We start from the raw sequence: 15238 nt of genomic DNA, 5'->3' as shown, positions 1-15238 counted from the left end.
GCAATGCTTTTTGTTGAAAACTTAAAAATGAATCTAAATCTCAATAAATAAATATGAGAAAATTAAACATCATATAAAAATTTAGAAAACTATAATTTTAAGATTCTGAATATAAAATAATATTAATCTTTCGTGTAAGTTAGGTTCATGTTTAATTCATGTTATATTTCTTGAATATCTTGATATAAATTCATAACAAAATCAAATGTTTCTTTAACCAATTCGATGTATAATATAAACTAAAGGTCATATAAGAAAATCATCATACCAAAAAGTGCCTAATTAAGTAAATTAATATGAAATATATATTTATTTTACTAATGCTTCTTTTTTTCTCAGATAAATGTGATAATCACCTTCAGTAACGTTTATTTAACTATTTGACTGTATTTGAATATTTAATTCAAATGCGCATTTTGTTATATTATTTTTTTATTTTTTAGCGAAATATATTTCCAAAATAAAATGAAATTATATTTAAAACTGACATAAACATAAAGCAAACTGTTTTCATTTAACTATTGTCGGTCACTCGACATTCTCACATCTGAAGAAGTAAATTAGAAATATTTAAAAAAAAAAGAGGAGAAGTTACAATTAATTACATGTAGGAGAAGTTTAATCATTCTTACAATAAATGCATAGAAATCAGGCTAACAGTGATTTAAGATTAGATTCTTATACTTTTAAAAGAATAACTTAATATGATTGTCTATGATATAAATTTATCAGTTTTTATAATAATTAGTTTAAGAATTGTATGAGAATAATATAAATACCGTAAGAAAAATAGATTAACAATGCGTATCTAACTTTTCTTTTTAAAGAAGACATGTTTTCTTTTATTTTAAAGAAAAAGAGGAGGTGGACAGAGAAAAAAGCAAAGTGGCTTCTATGGGTCGATCTTAATTTTCGAACTATTTCGTGTGTAACGAATACTACTAGGTGTTCCGGCGATCAGATCAGATCCCCAAATCATCTTTGAACTTTTAAAAGTTGAAATCTAACGGTCCATATGACCCTCGAGGCTTGGCATCACCGTCCATTTCAATAAGAAAACCGGGAGGATCACACACATGCACGGTGCACCATACTGGTGATTCACACGGCACCTGAAGCACCAAGAAACAGAAAATCGAAATACAAAAACCAGAAGAAGCTCTTGGATTGGATCGTCGTCAACAATGTTCTCTCGATTATTCAACAAATTACAAGCGGAACAAAATCCTCAGGTACGTGCTCAATTTCCGCCATCAACAAACGCTATTCACGTTCATTGCAGATTTCAGCATCTTCGATTTTTTCCTTGTAGTGGTTACCAATGCCGGTGCTCAATGTTAAGGAGCCTTTTGTTTCTTTTGTAGTTTCTATTTCTTTATGACCAAAATCCTGAAACTGATGTTGTTTCTGAACGTTTTTTCCCGTCGCTGGGCATCAGGACGTGGTGCACCCGTCGGCGAATTTCGATCCGCAAGTTGTTTTTCACTATGGCGTTCCTTCTACCGCGTCTATTCTTGCTTTTGATCACTTCCAAAACCTATTGGCAATGGGAACACTGTGAGTTATAATTGGTTGTGCTTGTTGGCTTTGCGTTGGAACAACGCGTTCTTTCCATGTGTTTTCTGCCTTATTGGAATTCTCCGTTCGAATAATATCGAAATGGAGAATTCTTTTGTTAAACAGCAGTCTATTTTTGATGCTATTAGAACTAGTTGATGAAATAATACGTTGTGCACTTTATCTTATTGAAGGGAATTTTGTATGTTTGTGTGCCTCTGGAATATTATTTTTAACTATGTCTCTTATTTTCTAACTATTCATAATTTCATCATTCCATTGCTGTGAAGATTGAGGAGTAGCTTATTAGCTTAGATGTAAGAATATCTTTGTTTCTTTTTAGATGATTTCAGTAGTTATTACTACATTGAGGCGTTGAGAGGTAGACAATAGTTACTAGTAATCACTTATTACTGCACTGTGATGTTGAGAGCTAGACAGTTTCGATTAGTGGCTTTTTTAGTTGACTTTGGCATTTTCCTCCCCCTTGTAGCGATGGAAGGATAAAGGTGTGCGGTGGCGACAATATTGAAGGGATTCTGATCTCTCCCAAGCAAGCACCCTTCAAGAACTTAGAGGTTTGTAATTTTGGACCAATGTTGAAACCTGAAACTAAAGAGTGTCATCAATCATTTAATGTTGTATTGTATATTACCCCGATATTGTTTTACATTTTTTTCTTTGAGTATTAGATCTCTGGAATCCATGTATATGTGGTGTGGGTATGGCATTTATTTCCATGTTTATTGATGAGTGTTGTACATTAATTAAATTTTAGAAGTCCAATGGAATGATTTTGAGGAATTTCATGAAAAATATTATATCTCATCTTTTTGAACTTTTCTCACAGTTCTTGGAAAACCAAGGTTTCCTTGCCAGCGTCTCAAATGATAATGAAATACAGGTAACTTACAAGTTTACTGGGGTTCTTTTAAACTGCTATATGACCAGGCACCCTCCAAATATGCTTTGTAATTGTTTGCAGCAAAATATGTTTTTGATGTACCAAAGTATTTTAATATTCTCTTTTAATCCTTATAAAAATGTAATTCATTACTAGTTCTTAGATTTTCACAGAAAATGTGTTTTTTTACTGCTGATGAGGGACAAAAACCAGATCACTTTGGTCAATCTGATGACATAATCATTAAAATTTTAAGTGACTAAAAATGAATTTCAAGATATTTCGAGGTGTGAAAAAAGTATTTAACCAATTTCTTTGGTATTCCATATGAGCGTTCTTTCCTTTAATGCTTTTGTTGTTTAACAATGTTTAACTTTTATACCAAGTTTTCCCTCTTACTCCCATTTTCTCCTTTCATCTGTTTCATTCACTAATCTGCTCAGTATGTTCCTGCTAATGGCAGGTTTGGGATTTGAAAAGCAAACAAATTGCTTCTGCCTTGCAGTGGGAATCCATCATAACTGCTTTCTCTGTTATTTATGGCACCAGTTACATGTAAAATACTTGTGCAGATAATTTTCTGTCTGCATTTGCATGCTACTTTTTCTAATAAAATCTTTGTAAATGGGTGTATAAAAATTTTACCCTCTCTTAACGAAATTCAGGTATGTTGGAACTGAGTATGGGATGGTATATGTGTTGATGTTCGATTCTGAAGACAGAAAAATTAAAATATTGCCCTATTATGTTCCCACAAATGTTATATCTGGTAAGTACATAATCTCGTTACTCCTTTACTACTTTTTCTAATATTTATGTATGCTTACGTTTTGTACAGATGTTCTGTAACCAGTTGACTTCAATCTTTAAGCTGTTAGGTGATGAGATAAGAGTTTTTTTGATATATCCCTTCTTATAACGAAATTCATTTAGGCTTGAGCTGTAATTAAAGTCAGATCCAAAACTATCTTATGTTGAAATAATATTTTGATGGTTTATTCAGAGGCTTTTATACCATGTTAAGGAATTGCTTGACCAAAAGGTGTAGAAGCTTTAACTCTTACGTTACGCTAATGGTGTAGTCCTTCATGGTTATGTTTCTTGTGTACCTGTTTTTATATATTCCATCATATTGAGGCTTTATAAATTTCTATGGATCCTTATTAATCAACTTAGTAAACCTTATGATAATCTTCAAGGAAATGTCCCTAGTGGAGCAGATTATTTTGGTATGTCGTAAATATAACATAAGTTCCTACTTCCTAGCAAGCCGTACGCTTGTTGTCAATATATAATTTAGGATTTTTTGCGCGGCTAATCAAAAAGTTCTCAAAGTCAAACAGCTAACTTGTTGCAAACTGTTTCTCACCTTTGCAGAAGCAGCTGGAATGTCACTTGATCAGGTTTCAGTTGTCAGAGTTCTCCATCAACCATGTTCTGATGGAAACAGGCAAGACAGGAACAAACTTAAAGTTTCTCTAATTGATTTCCTTATGTTCTATGAAGGAATTGTGAGACATGAGTTTTAGGTAATTTTGCATCTCAGATTAGGCTAATTGGTTATTCTATTAAATAGTCATATATTTAGGCATTCTCTAAATCATGAGTGGGAGTAAGTTTGAGCTCAGATAGATTTTACCACAGAACATGGTTAACTTATAACCATAGGACAAAAATTTCGTTTATAATGATTTTGATGAAGTATATATGCAATATTTTAGCCATGTTTTTCGGGGAAAGAAAAATTTTAATCATTTTTGTTGTGCGGCAATGGACTGTACTTAGGATTTTCAAATTCAAATGATCGGAGTTTCCTTTTGTTTGAAATATACAACATGAAGAATAAACTTAATCCAGATGTAATTCAACATGGAGTTTCAAATTCAGTGCTAATTCCTTGTACTATACGGAGGACATCATCACAAAATTAATTTGACATGTTTAACATTGGTTGACACATAACATACATTCTTACACATGTATACATAGTAAACGTACACTTTCATGAATTTTAAGGGAACTTAACTTTCGTATAATGTGTTCAGTATGCTCATGTTTTAGTTGATTTAATTGAAATTGTCATTTTGCAGATTGCTAATTGCATATGAAAATGGTTTGATGGTACTCTGGGATGCTTCTAAAGATCGAATTGTTCTCATGAGAAACCACAAAGACATCAAATTAAAGAGAAAAATCGTGGCTAGTTATGCAAATGGCCCTAGGCCTCAGCTTTCTAATGATAAACTAGAGCATGAAGAGCAGGAAAAGGAGATAAGCTCTCTATCTTGGGCATCTAGTGATGGATCAGTTGTTGTTGTTGGTTATGTAGATGGTGATATATTGTTTTGGGATTTTTCAAGTGCTGACTTCCCCCAAGATAAACAAGTCAAAACATTGTCGAATGATGTTGTCAAGCTTCAATTATTGTCAGCTGACACAAGACTCCCTATTACTGTTCTATACTGGTTAGCCAATAACAAGGGGGGGAAACTTTTTGTCTATGGTGGCTGTGAGATTGGGTCTGAAGAAGTTCTGACGGTAAGCTTCATATGCATAGTGGCTATTTGATTTTAGTTTTTTAATAGTTATTGTAATAAATAATTGAAAAACATCATGATGTTCACATTTGCAGGAAATTATGCGCAGATGATAAAAAGTTTACTTTGTTTTTGGTTATAGTTGTGGTGTTTGAATATAATACCAGCAAAAAAAGCCATAATAATGACCGTCCAAGTTCAAGTAGTCACAAGATCCTACTTAGAAAGGTAGTCTTGAGAATGTTTTAGTGGGTTATGGGTGGAAGATTGTGTGAGCTGGGTATCTTGGTAGTAGAAGCATGGGTCTTATCCTGGTGGTTAAAGAGGCTAGAGAAACACTGTCAAGGATCTATTTATGTCCACTTTGAGAATGTTTCTGGATTTTAAGTTCCTTTGTAAAAAAGACTGATTTCAGACCTTCAATTGAAGGATTAGATAGACCAATTCCTATCAAAAACACCACATTAAAAAAGAAAGGAAGCAAACGGTCTTAGATTAGTACAATAAATTAATATTGGTCTGTGCTTTTTTATTCTCTTTGAGCTTTTTTTGTGGTCGTAAGTGCCCAGTATACATCTTATTATCCTGATAAAGTTAACGATGACTTATGAAGAAAACACTGTTCATCTCTTGTTCATTATCACTTCATTTTTGTTGAATAACAACTTCTGTTGAAACTGATTGTTGCAATAATTAGTATTTCATTTTTGCTACATTAGATTTGAAAATTGGGCATGTCATGTTGCCAGTGTCAGTAGGCTGTTGAGTTTCATAAATTTTATGTAGACAATTAATGTGTCACTACAATATGGTCTTTTCATGTTTACAGGTTTTGAGCATTGATTGGTCCGGTGGACTTGAAAATCTAAGGTGTACCGGCCGCTTTGATGTTACTCTTCATGGTTCTTTTGCTGATATGGTCTTGTTATGTCGTGATTGCCATACTGAGGGAGCTTCTAATGTGCTATCTGTATTGACAAGTCCTGGACAACTGGATATTTATGGCAATGATTGTCTGTCTTCTTTGATGTCCCAGAAAGAAAAGAAGACTTCTGTTCCCACAGTGCAGTATCCAATCGTCGTACCCACTCTTGAACCACACATGACAACTGCAAGGCTTGATGTGGTATGTCAAGATGTAAAGCCATTTAAAGCCTTGTTCAAGGTAATGTACATGTATTAGATCTAAAGATTCTTTCTTTTCTGTGTCTAGCTGCTAACCCTGTTGTCAATATTGTATAATGTTGAGCTTGCAGTGTCAACTCAACACTAATAGCAAACAATGTCTGTGTAGATTCTTGAAGCTGGAAAGCATCATTCAATACAAAATCAGAAAAGTATTGCTACAAAGTGGCCTTTGACTGGTGGTGTTCCAGGTCTTCCTTTCAAAGAAAACCATCCTATCATTCAAATATACATAGCTGGTTACCAAGATGGATCTGTTCAGATATGGGATGCCACATATCCTGCTTTGTCACTTGCTTACAATATAAAATCTGAGGTTAGTGATCAGGTTATTATGCAATCTACAATCTTTTATCCAGTGGTGATTTTGCCCCCACCTCCACCTTTGTTGCATTTGTATATTTATTGAAGCTCATATATTGGAGACATGCTTGTCAATTGTGAAGAAAAATAATTTTTAATTGGCAGGTTGGTGATGTTAAAATTGGCAATGCAAGTGCGCCAGTGTCAGCATTGGGCTTTTGCCCTGATACTCTACATCTCTCTGTTGGTGATGAAAGTGGTGTTGTAAGATATATTAGTATTTAGAATTATTCATTTTCTTTTTATTCAGTAATCTTGACCTCAAATGCCTGGTAATCGTATCCTATGAACATATGTAGGTACGTCTATATGCTCTAATAAGAAGCTCAAATACCACATCTTTACACTTCGTGACAGAAAATGGAACTGAAGGTTTGGTACTTTTTTGTTTTCTATTTGAATTGCAAACAAATTTTCTCATGATTTGTTTCAAGTGTTGAGTCGCTTTTACAGTTACTAATCTTTACATACCTTGCTCCATTGCCATCTTGTGATGACAAGTGTAGTGGAAAAAGTTTTGTTTGTTTGAAGAGTGCAGTTATGTTCTGTCTTTGAGTATTGCGCACCTGCTTGGGATGTAATGCTAGAAAGGCTAAATTTTAACTTGAACTCTTTGCTTCCTTGCCTATCCTGGGATAGGTTTTTTTACCTAATTATATTGTATTTGTTGCAGATCCCTTATCAACCAAAGATATAACTAAAATTATAATATGGAGGGTGCAAAACCTCATCTAACCAAGTAGGCTTTGTGAGGTTGAAAGGCTTAAAGTTCACTTTTAAGATTTTATCATAACATGTGAGGCTATTCTGGCAAGGTTTGTTGGACCTATAACTCTAAAAGACAGATTATATGGGGAAGGACAAGATGAACTAGAGTGGTGTAGGTACACCAAGCTCGTTGCGATGATTTGACTGAGCCACCTATGCAACACAGTTTTGGGGCATGCAAAGAGGGTTAGAATAGTTGTATTTCCTTCCTCCATAAACACATTCTCCACCCAATGCTTCTAATTTAGGATACAATTCTAGCAATGAATCAATCACGTGGACCATGAAACTCTCACTTCATCAGAGTAAGAATGGGCTAGATGAAGGTCAATGGAGGTCCTTGACCATGGTCATGGATATCCAAGACTGAACATGGCTTGTGCATTAGAGTGTGATTTGTCATGCATGTAAGTTTAAGTTAGACTAAAAGTTTATTCTTATATGACTATACTCGATATTCTCAACATGAGATATGTTAGCTTAAAGTTCACTTTCTAAGTCGTAAGAAAAACAATAAAAGCCAGGTATTACTGCGGTTGGTTTACGATAAGCCTATCATCCATTATTTTCTGCATGGAAAATGCTTCCACAAGAGTAATGAGAATCTAGACAAGTGGACAGAACCCACTAAACATTAACCTAACACACCTAGTACGAGGAAGAATGACATTTACTAATACTTATATTTTTACTGGGAACTTATAATCGTAATGCATTTTTATGTGTATGAATAAACTGTGTTTAGTAAAAGTGTAGTAAAGTATGACAACTATTATAAAATAAAGCCAACCCACTGTACAAGCTTTTTTTTTTGGACAGGTAAAACATGTTAAGTTAGATTCACGGGCCTCCAGTTGATTGAGAAAGATTACATTAATATAAGTTTAAATAGAGTCTCGGGTTTAAATTCCAAAATGTTTTAAATACTCAACTGGTCTTGATGAAGTTTCCTCTGTCCCCATTTCCTTCCCATGACTTTTGTAACCTTAGATTTTGATGCCTTGAATTTGAGCTGTTATGAACAGTAATTAGTCTGAAACACACAAATCTATGGGAGGAATCAAGTTACTCTAACTTTAGAACAGTTATTCCTCATCCTAACCTTTTCTTTTCTTCTAATCTAGTAGTTCTAAACCGTAACTCATGTTATTGATCGATTAGAATAAAATGAAAGGTTATGAAGTTACTTTTTGGATAGTTCGATCCTTCTTTATATATATATATATATATATATATATATATATATATATATATAGTGGATCCTATTTCGACCCGGACGTTTTCGGGATGCCCCCAATAACCAACGAATGGCAAGTGTTTTTCCTTGTGCGGATCCTATTTCAACGGGAACTTGATGAGTTGATCCGTCTACGCGTCTTGCTTTTACTGCTATATCGGGAGTTACTCCACGTATTGCTTGACGTAAAACAGATAGTGGATTTGTTTCTGTCTTTTGTTGAATCTTTTTCATAGCTCGATAGAGAATTTGATAAGCCAATGATTTTTTTCCGTGTTTCAGAATACGGTTAACCAACATGTTAACTAATCGATTACGATAAATTGGATCGGATTTTGCGGTTTTTTCTTCTGCAGTACCTCGCCGTGACATGAGCGTGAAAGGAGGAATCCGTTTTTTTAGAACTTTTATAAGGGCTAAAATCATTTATTTTGACTTTTTGGCACCATATTGTAGGGTGGATCTCGAAAGATATGAAAGATCTCCCTCCAAGCCGTACATACGACTTTCATCGAATACGGCTTTCCACAAAATTCTATATGTATCTATGATATCTAGTATGGAATTCTGTTTACTCCACTTGAAATTGAGTATCCGTTCCCCCTTTTCCTGCTAGGATAGGAAATCATGTATTTTACATATCCATACGATTGAGTCCTTGGATTTCCAAAATAGTGTAAAGTGCTTCGAATCATTGCTATTTGACTCGGACCTATTCTAAAAAAGTCGAGGCATTTCGAATTGTTTGTTGACACGGACAAAGTCAAGGAAAACCTTTGAAATTCTTTCCATATTGGACCTTGGACATATCATAGTTCCGATATATATATATATATATATATATATATATATATATATATATATATATATATATATATATATATATATATATATTCCGATTGCTCCCTGATTGCCGTGGGGAATTTGAATAGCTTGATTGACAATGACCTAAGTTACTTTTCATGCATCTGTTGAGGCTAAAAAATGATTTGATATTTATAAATTCAGATTTTAACCTGGTTTTTTCTATTGGGACAGCAGTTCATGACACGCATCAAGGGGATGGACCTAATTGCAAAGCTTTGTTTACCCTTCAAAAGTCTGCTGTATACGGTTTACACTTTGCAAACCATGGAAGAAGACTTATTGTTGGGTATGAACATGGGCAGGTGAGATATCGATTAATTTTTTGCCTTTTGAAGGAAATGGTTTATTTATTTTTGGTCACCTGATGGAGTTGTTGAGTGGCTATTTAAATTAAACTACTACCGAGTTCCCAACTTATATTTTTCTAATCCACTTTACAGGTGGCTATGCTTGATATCAGTTCATCAACAGTTTTGTTTCTCACGAAAACTGAATCTAACACTTCGGCAGTTGTTTCTATGAATGCAATATTTTCAGACAGTCGCTCGAGTAATACACAGGATTCTGTATCTGATATTTCTGACAATCCTGGAATGGGGCTAGTCTATGTTGTGACAAGGGATGCACACTTTGTTGCGATAGATGCTGTGACAGGGAATATAGTTTGCAGTAAAACAATTAGCCCCAGAGTAAAATCAAATGCAATTTCAATGTATATTATAGGCAAGTAATTTTTATGATAGAATTTGATATTATAATCTGTTGAAAGTTTTTATAACTTATGTTGCTGTTTTATCTCAGACCGTAGCACTTCTACCCTACCCGCTGAAAAATTATCCCCCAACTCCCCTCGGAAGAGTGATTCTGCAATGCAACCTAACGTCCAATCTGAAAATGCACAAGTTAAAGTTGAAACTGCTACTACCGTAGAAAATTCATATTGTGGGCAGATATTATCGAACTCACTCATTTTACTTTGTTATGAGAGCGAGTTGAGCATACACACTTCAAATTTTGTGTTTGAGGTGCTGCACTTCACGCCCATCTTCCTTCAAATTTCAATCCATTCCTTCTTACTGGTTAATGAAATTTCCTAGTAACAGGGTAGTAGTAACTACTTTCGCAAGGTGGACCTTGTACAACGATGCTGCTGGACTACAATCTTTAAGAAAAATGAAAAAGAGTGTGTTCTGGCACTTCTGTATCAAAGAGGGAACATTGAATTAAGGTGAAGTGCCGATACTAGAATGAATATTTATTATTCTTATACTTTGTTCAGGTGACACTATGCAATTCATGAGTGAAGCCACATTTAAATGAAAATAGCCAACGCAACCCCAGCCATCAAAAAGAAGAAATTTAAAACTTTCTTTCTTTTAAAGTAAAAATTGAATTTTGTGATGGTCTGTATAAATTAACTTGCTATCCTTCAAATAAATAGTAGGAGATACATTGATTTTATATTATTTCTTACTGAGCCTTGGAATGACCCCACATCCCAATATTAAAGTCCCAGTTTTGCTGCATGGAGCATCTTCAATAATTTTTCATCCTGATTGATTATACTTTATACTCTGTAGGAGAAATCGTATACATTTGGTCTCTGAATATGTTGTAGTTATTCTAGACTAATGTTGGTGTTGTGTTGCTGTATCATTCTAGCTTTTTGGGTTATCATGGCCCAGTTAGTTACATTCCCCACTCGCCCTGTTTTTTGATTTTGATAAGTCTAGATGGATTTTATCTCGCTCTGAGCAGGTCCTTGCCAGCTTTGGAAGTGTTAGGAGAAATTTCTTTAATGTCAATACTCAGATGGAACTTGGAAATTAACATGGAGAAGACAATATGTTCTTCGTCAAATGGAAAAATTATCCTGGTTTGAATTTTTTCATTTTTTTTCAATGAAGTTATTACTTATATCCTGCCAAAACTTACATGATCTATCTGCTGTTTTAAACTTGATATGTAATTTAATGTCTGAGAAAATTTAAAATATTTATGTATCTGTTGAAAACTGATTAAGAAAATAAAAATATACTGTAATGGACATTTGGCAGATTCTGTGTTCCTAGGTCCTATTGGTTGGATTTGGACTAGATTTCATCTTTATTTACCTTAAAAGAGATTTTTTGTGTATAAAATCCCTGCTTTTCTTAATTTGTTTATGTATCTTAGTGTATAGTTTTTGTTTTATATTTCTGCCTTTGTAATTCATATTCGATCAAGGAATGAAGAAAACATAACTTTCTTCCTAATCTACAATACCAATTGTGCAATTAACCAATATATTTATTCATTTAAAGATATTCAAACAGTTAATTATGGAGGAAATATAGTAAACTGATTTTTCATTTTGAAACAGTTAAAGCAAAATTCTCCAGTTTACTCCGTTTTCTCCTTTTCCCCTTCTGAGATAGGGCTTTTATTGTTATTTTTTTCCTCCTTTTTCAGATTTTCTTGCAAGGGTAACTAATATTCCAGTTTACCAGTGATCTAAAATAACCGGCTTTCATGCTTTTCACCAGTTACTTGTCGAACAACTTATGAAATACAACGGTTTATCTAATTACACTGAATAGTCCGTGTTAATATAAAACTGTTTATGAACGTTCACCCAGCATCTTGAACAATAGGGGAAATCCATTCATATATTGTCAAAATCTCTATATAACCAACTAGTTAGAACTTAGAAGTTTGACCCTTGCTCTACCCTTATTGTCATCATAAATAGTGCAAAAAAAATGGGTAAATGATGTCCCTGCCACTAGGCCTAGGAGATGTATATATTACACTGCCTTCCATTTATTTTGAGAAAATACACTCACTTCCTATGATAAATTAATATATGGTACGCTTTTAATCTATTTTAAAGCGAATGAGCTTCTTATGGCTGATATTTTTTTCTATCTGATTCTCTACTTCTTCAACAATTATTTGAGTCCATATTATTGACTTTTGGACTCATAAAGATGAAATTAAGACTTTGGTGAAGTTCCAAAACCAATAGCAGAAGTTTTTGATATTCCATTTAATCTAAATACCTGAAATTAATATAATTTTAAAATTAATTGTCACTGGTTCTGAAATTTAGACAGGAAAAATGTCATTGAAAAGCTCATTAATAGTTATTCACTATCATTAAGAGGTTTGTTCATATCAAAATGAAGCATAGTATATTTTTATCTGAACTGATGAGAGTGTAATTTATAGGGGAGTGCAGTGTAATTTAAGGGGAAAGGAATGCAATTGTGTGAGGGTGTATAGCGATATAAAACCATTCTGTGAGTTTTCATCTAGCAGCTTTAACATCAATACTATGAGGAAAAAAAATAATTAAAACCAACATACGTTTTATGGTTTTGGATTATTTAAAAAACATGTTGCAGGCAACTCCTGCTATTCTTACAAATGAAGTAATTTCAAGGTTGTTTTGCTTTTATAATCAAACTCATGGCTATCTTGTTTTACAGGTCAATGGGAATGAAACTGCCTGCATATCACTATTGAAATGTGAAAATGAGCTCTGGTAACTTCACTATTCCTCCCTATTCTGACCATATTCGTTTTATTGAGAAATTAGACATCAATTCTTAACCCCACAATTTATAGCACCATCGTTAATATTTGAACCATTGGATAAATCGTTTCAATATAGAAAATTTTCATGTGACAAGTTAAATGAAATCAAATTTGAGGGCTGCTATAAAAGAGTCTTGGACAACCGAAAGGTGGTTTGTGAATGTGATCAACCTAAACAAATGCTTGAGAAAATTATACGTGTATAGTCTCACTAGTAATTAGAACTTCAGTTTCCATTATGAGCTTTCAAATTCTTGTAGGATTCCAGAGTCTTTTCCTTGTCTTCATGATGAAGTTCTTGCAGCTGCAGTAGATGCTACAGCAAGTCTATCTCAAAACCAAAATGAAAGACAGGTCTAGCTTTTTCAGGCTTGCAGTTCTCTCCCATTATTTTTTTTTTCTAGACTTGTAATTCAACTTATCTATAGGGAGCATCCGGCATCTTTGTTAACATAGCTAAGAACTTTAAAGCGGGGAAAGCAGATCACAATGCAAATCAAGCAGTTCATACTGATAGATTGGAAAATTTAAAACAATTATTCTCTACTCCCCCTTTCTTAAAGTCTTCCTCAAGCACAGTAGATAACCAAGATCCATTTTCTCTTGACATAGGTTTGTCCTCAACATTTTCTACTGCCAACTATTCTTTATTTTCTTAAAATGGTACCTTATCTTTTACAGATGACATTCAAATTGATGAAGTTGTAGTCTTTTCATCTCCAAAGAAAATCCATATTGACAACAGAGGTACATCATATTGTTTTATTTCTCCCGAAAGTAATATATGATTTATCGTTTGAATATTGAGGTTGCCTTGCAGATAAAGGGAAAGAAACAGACAGACCGACATTATTTGAGAAAGGAACGGACATACTGAAAATATTTAATGATAAAGGGAAAGCCACGGACAGGCAGAAATTATTTGAAGATGCAAGCACAGACTCGAAACCAAGAGCTAGAACAACTGAAGAAATTAAAGCTAAATACAGAAAGACGGGGACGGGGGTAAATCGTCGTTCTGAAAACCCTGTAATTTACGCACTTTTACTCACATGTCTTGACTTTTCATTGGTTTCAGGATGCCTCAGCAGCAGCTGCACTTGCAAGGGATAAACTTCTAGAGCGCCAACAAAAGCTCCAGGTATATTATTATTTCACTCCCTTCTCCATTACCTGTATCTTATTTTTCACAGTTTCAAACCTCTTTTATTCAAAGAACAAAAGAATCTGAATCGCCAAAAAAAATCCATTTTTTACGGGACTCTGAAAGCAGACATTTCTTGTTTTATCTTAATATGATTGGGTACCATTGAAGTTAGTTGACGGACCTAGCTTTTGTTGAGATATATCCCATTCCTAATACTTAAAACTCTCACTTCGGTTCTTAATTACATAGTTTAATACTTAAAAAATATTACTTAAATTGCCAGGTTCTTTCACAAGATTACTCCTATGAGAAATCAAAGTGTTTTACTATGAATTGAAAGTTAGCTGGAGTTCTTCCAAATGTGCTTATTAACTTTTCTTTCTTTTAACTAGTTGCTCAACGAACGCACTGAGGAGTTACAAAATGGGGCGCAAGACTTTGCATCCATGGCAACTGAACTTGCTAAAAGAATGGAAAATCGTAAATGGTGGCAGTTATGATTGTTTCCATGATTTCTTGCTTTCGTCAATACTTACGTTTTGCTTGCTTTTGTAAAATCACATTTAGACCACAGTAATATGTGCTATAATTATTATTATTATTATTATTATTATTATTATTATTATTACATGAAACAATTTTTAATTATAATACACCAGTGGAAATGTTAAATGTTATAATTAATAGTGTTTTAAAAAAATATAATATTAAAATATTTAATTTAATTTATAAAATAATTAAATTTAAATAGAGAGTAAGATTAAAATAACAGTTATTTAAAGAATCAAATTAACAGAAAAGTACACAAAAAGAAAGAATCATTTTTATATTTATCTGAGTGGCTTGATGATTTGGAAACTAGAATACATATAAAGGTTTACCTACAAAATATTTTATAATACTCGGTGAGACCCTTGCCTAATAAAGGTTTACCTACAAACTAGAATCTATAAGAATGTATAAATAAATATAAGAGTATGTTATTATATAAAAGAACAGTATGAGACCCTTGCAGATTTTTTTCTTTTTTATGTCATTGTTATTGTTGGTTTTTTGTTTAAATATTATAAATATATTATTTAGATCTAGATTTT

The 15238-nt window shown here is 33.3% G+C and overlaps 1 protein-coding gene across 7 annotated transcripts; it reads left to right on the top strand.

The window, feature by feature from the left end:
• Positions 1-867: 867 nt before the first annotated feature.
• Positions 868-14772, top strand: LOC114195383 (transducin family protein / WD-40 repeat family protein). Of its 7 annotated transcripts, none has more exons than XM_028085828.2 (24): positions 873-1232; positions 1439-1557; positions 2051-2135; positions 2408-2461; positions 2925-3016; positions 3127-3230; positions 3839-3911; positions 4552-4999; positions 5828-6163; positions 6293-6499; positions 6652-6750; positions 6846-6918; positions 9593-9720; positions 9859-10141; positions 10220-10443; positions 10522-10646; positions 11177-11294; positions 12889-12944; positions 13258-13351; positions 13426-13609; positions 13679-13744; positions 13818-14002; positions 14076-14138; positions 14537-14772. In XM_028085828.2, the coding sequence occupies exons 1-24, from the start codon at positions 1185-1187 to the stop codon at positions 14642-14644; spliced, it is 3372 nt and encodes a 1123-aa protein (XP_027941629.1). In that variant the 5' UTR covers positions 873-1184; the 3' UTR covers positions 14645-14772. The 7 variants fall into 7 exon arrangements, 5 of the variants coding, with proteins under 5 accessions (XP_027941632.1, XP_027941633.1, XP_027941629.1 ...); XM_028085827.2 differs by having other exon boundaries at positions 9590-9720; XR_014984235.1 differs by lacking the exons at positions 13426-13609; positions 14537-14772 and having other exon boundaries at positions 868-1232; positions 9590-9720.
• Positions 14773-15238: the final 466 nt, after the last annotated feature.

Source organism: Vigna unguiculata, chromosome 8 (genome assembly GCF_037176805.1).
Source record: "Vigna unguiculata cultivar grain cowpea cultivar isolate G323 ecotype 2 chromosome 8, ASM3717680v1, whole genome shotgun sequence".
NCBI classification, from domain to species: Eukaryota; Viridiplantae; Streptophyta; class Magnoliopsida; order Fabales; family Fabaceae; genus Vigna; species Vigna unguiculata.
Note: the sequence above shows the minus strand (reverse complement) of the source record. Positions and strands in the feature narration are given on the sequence as shown.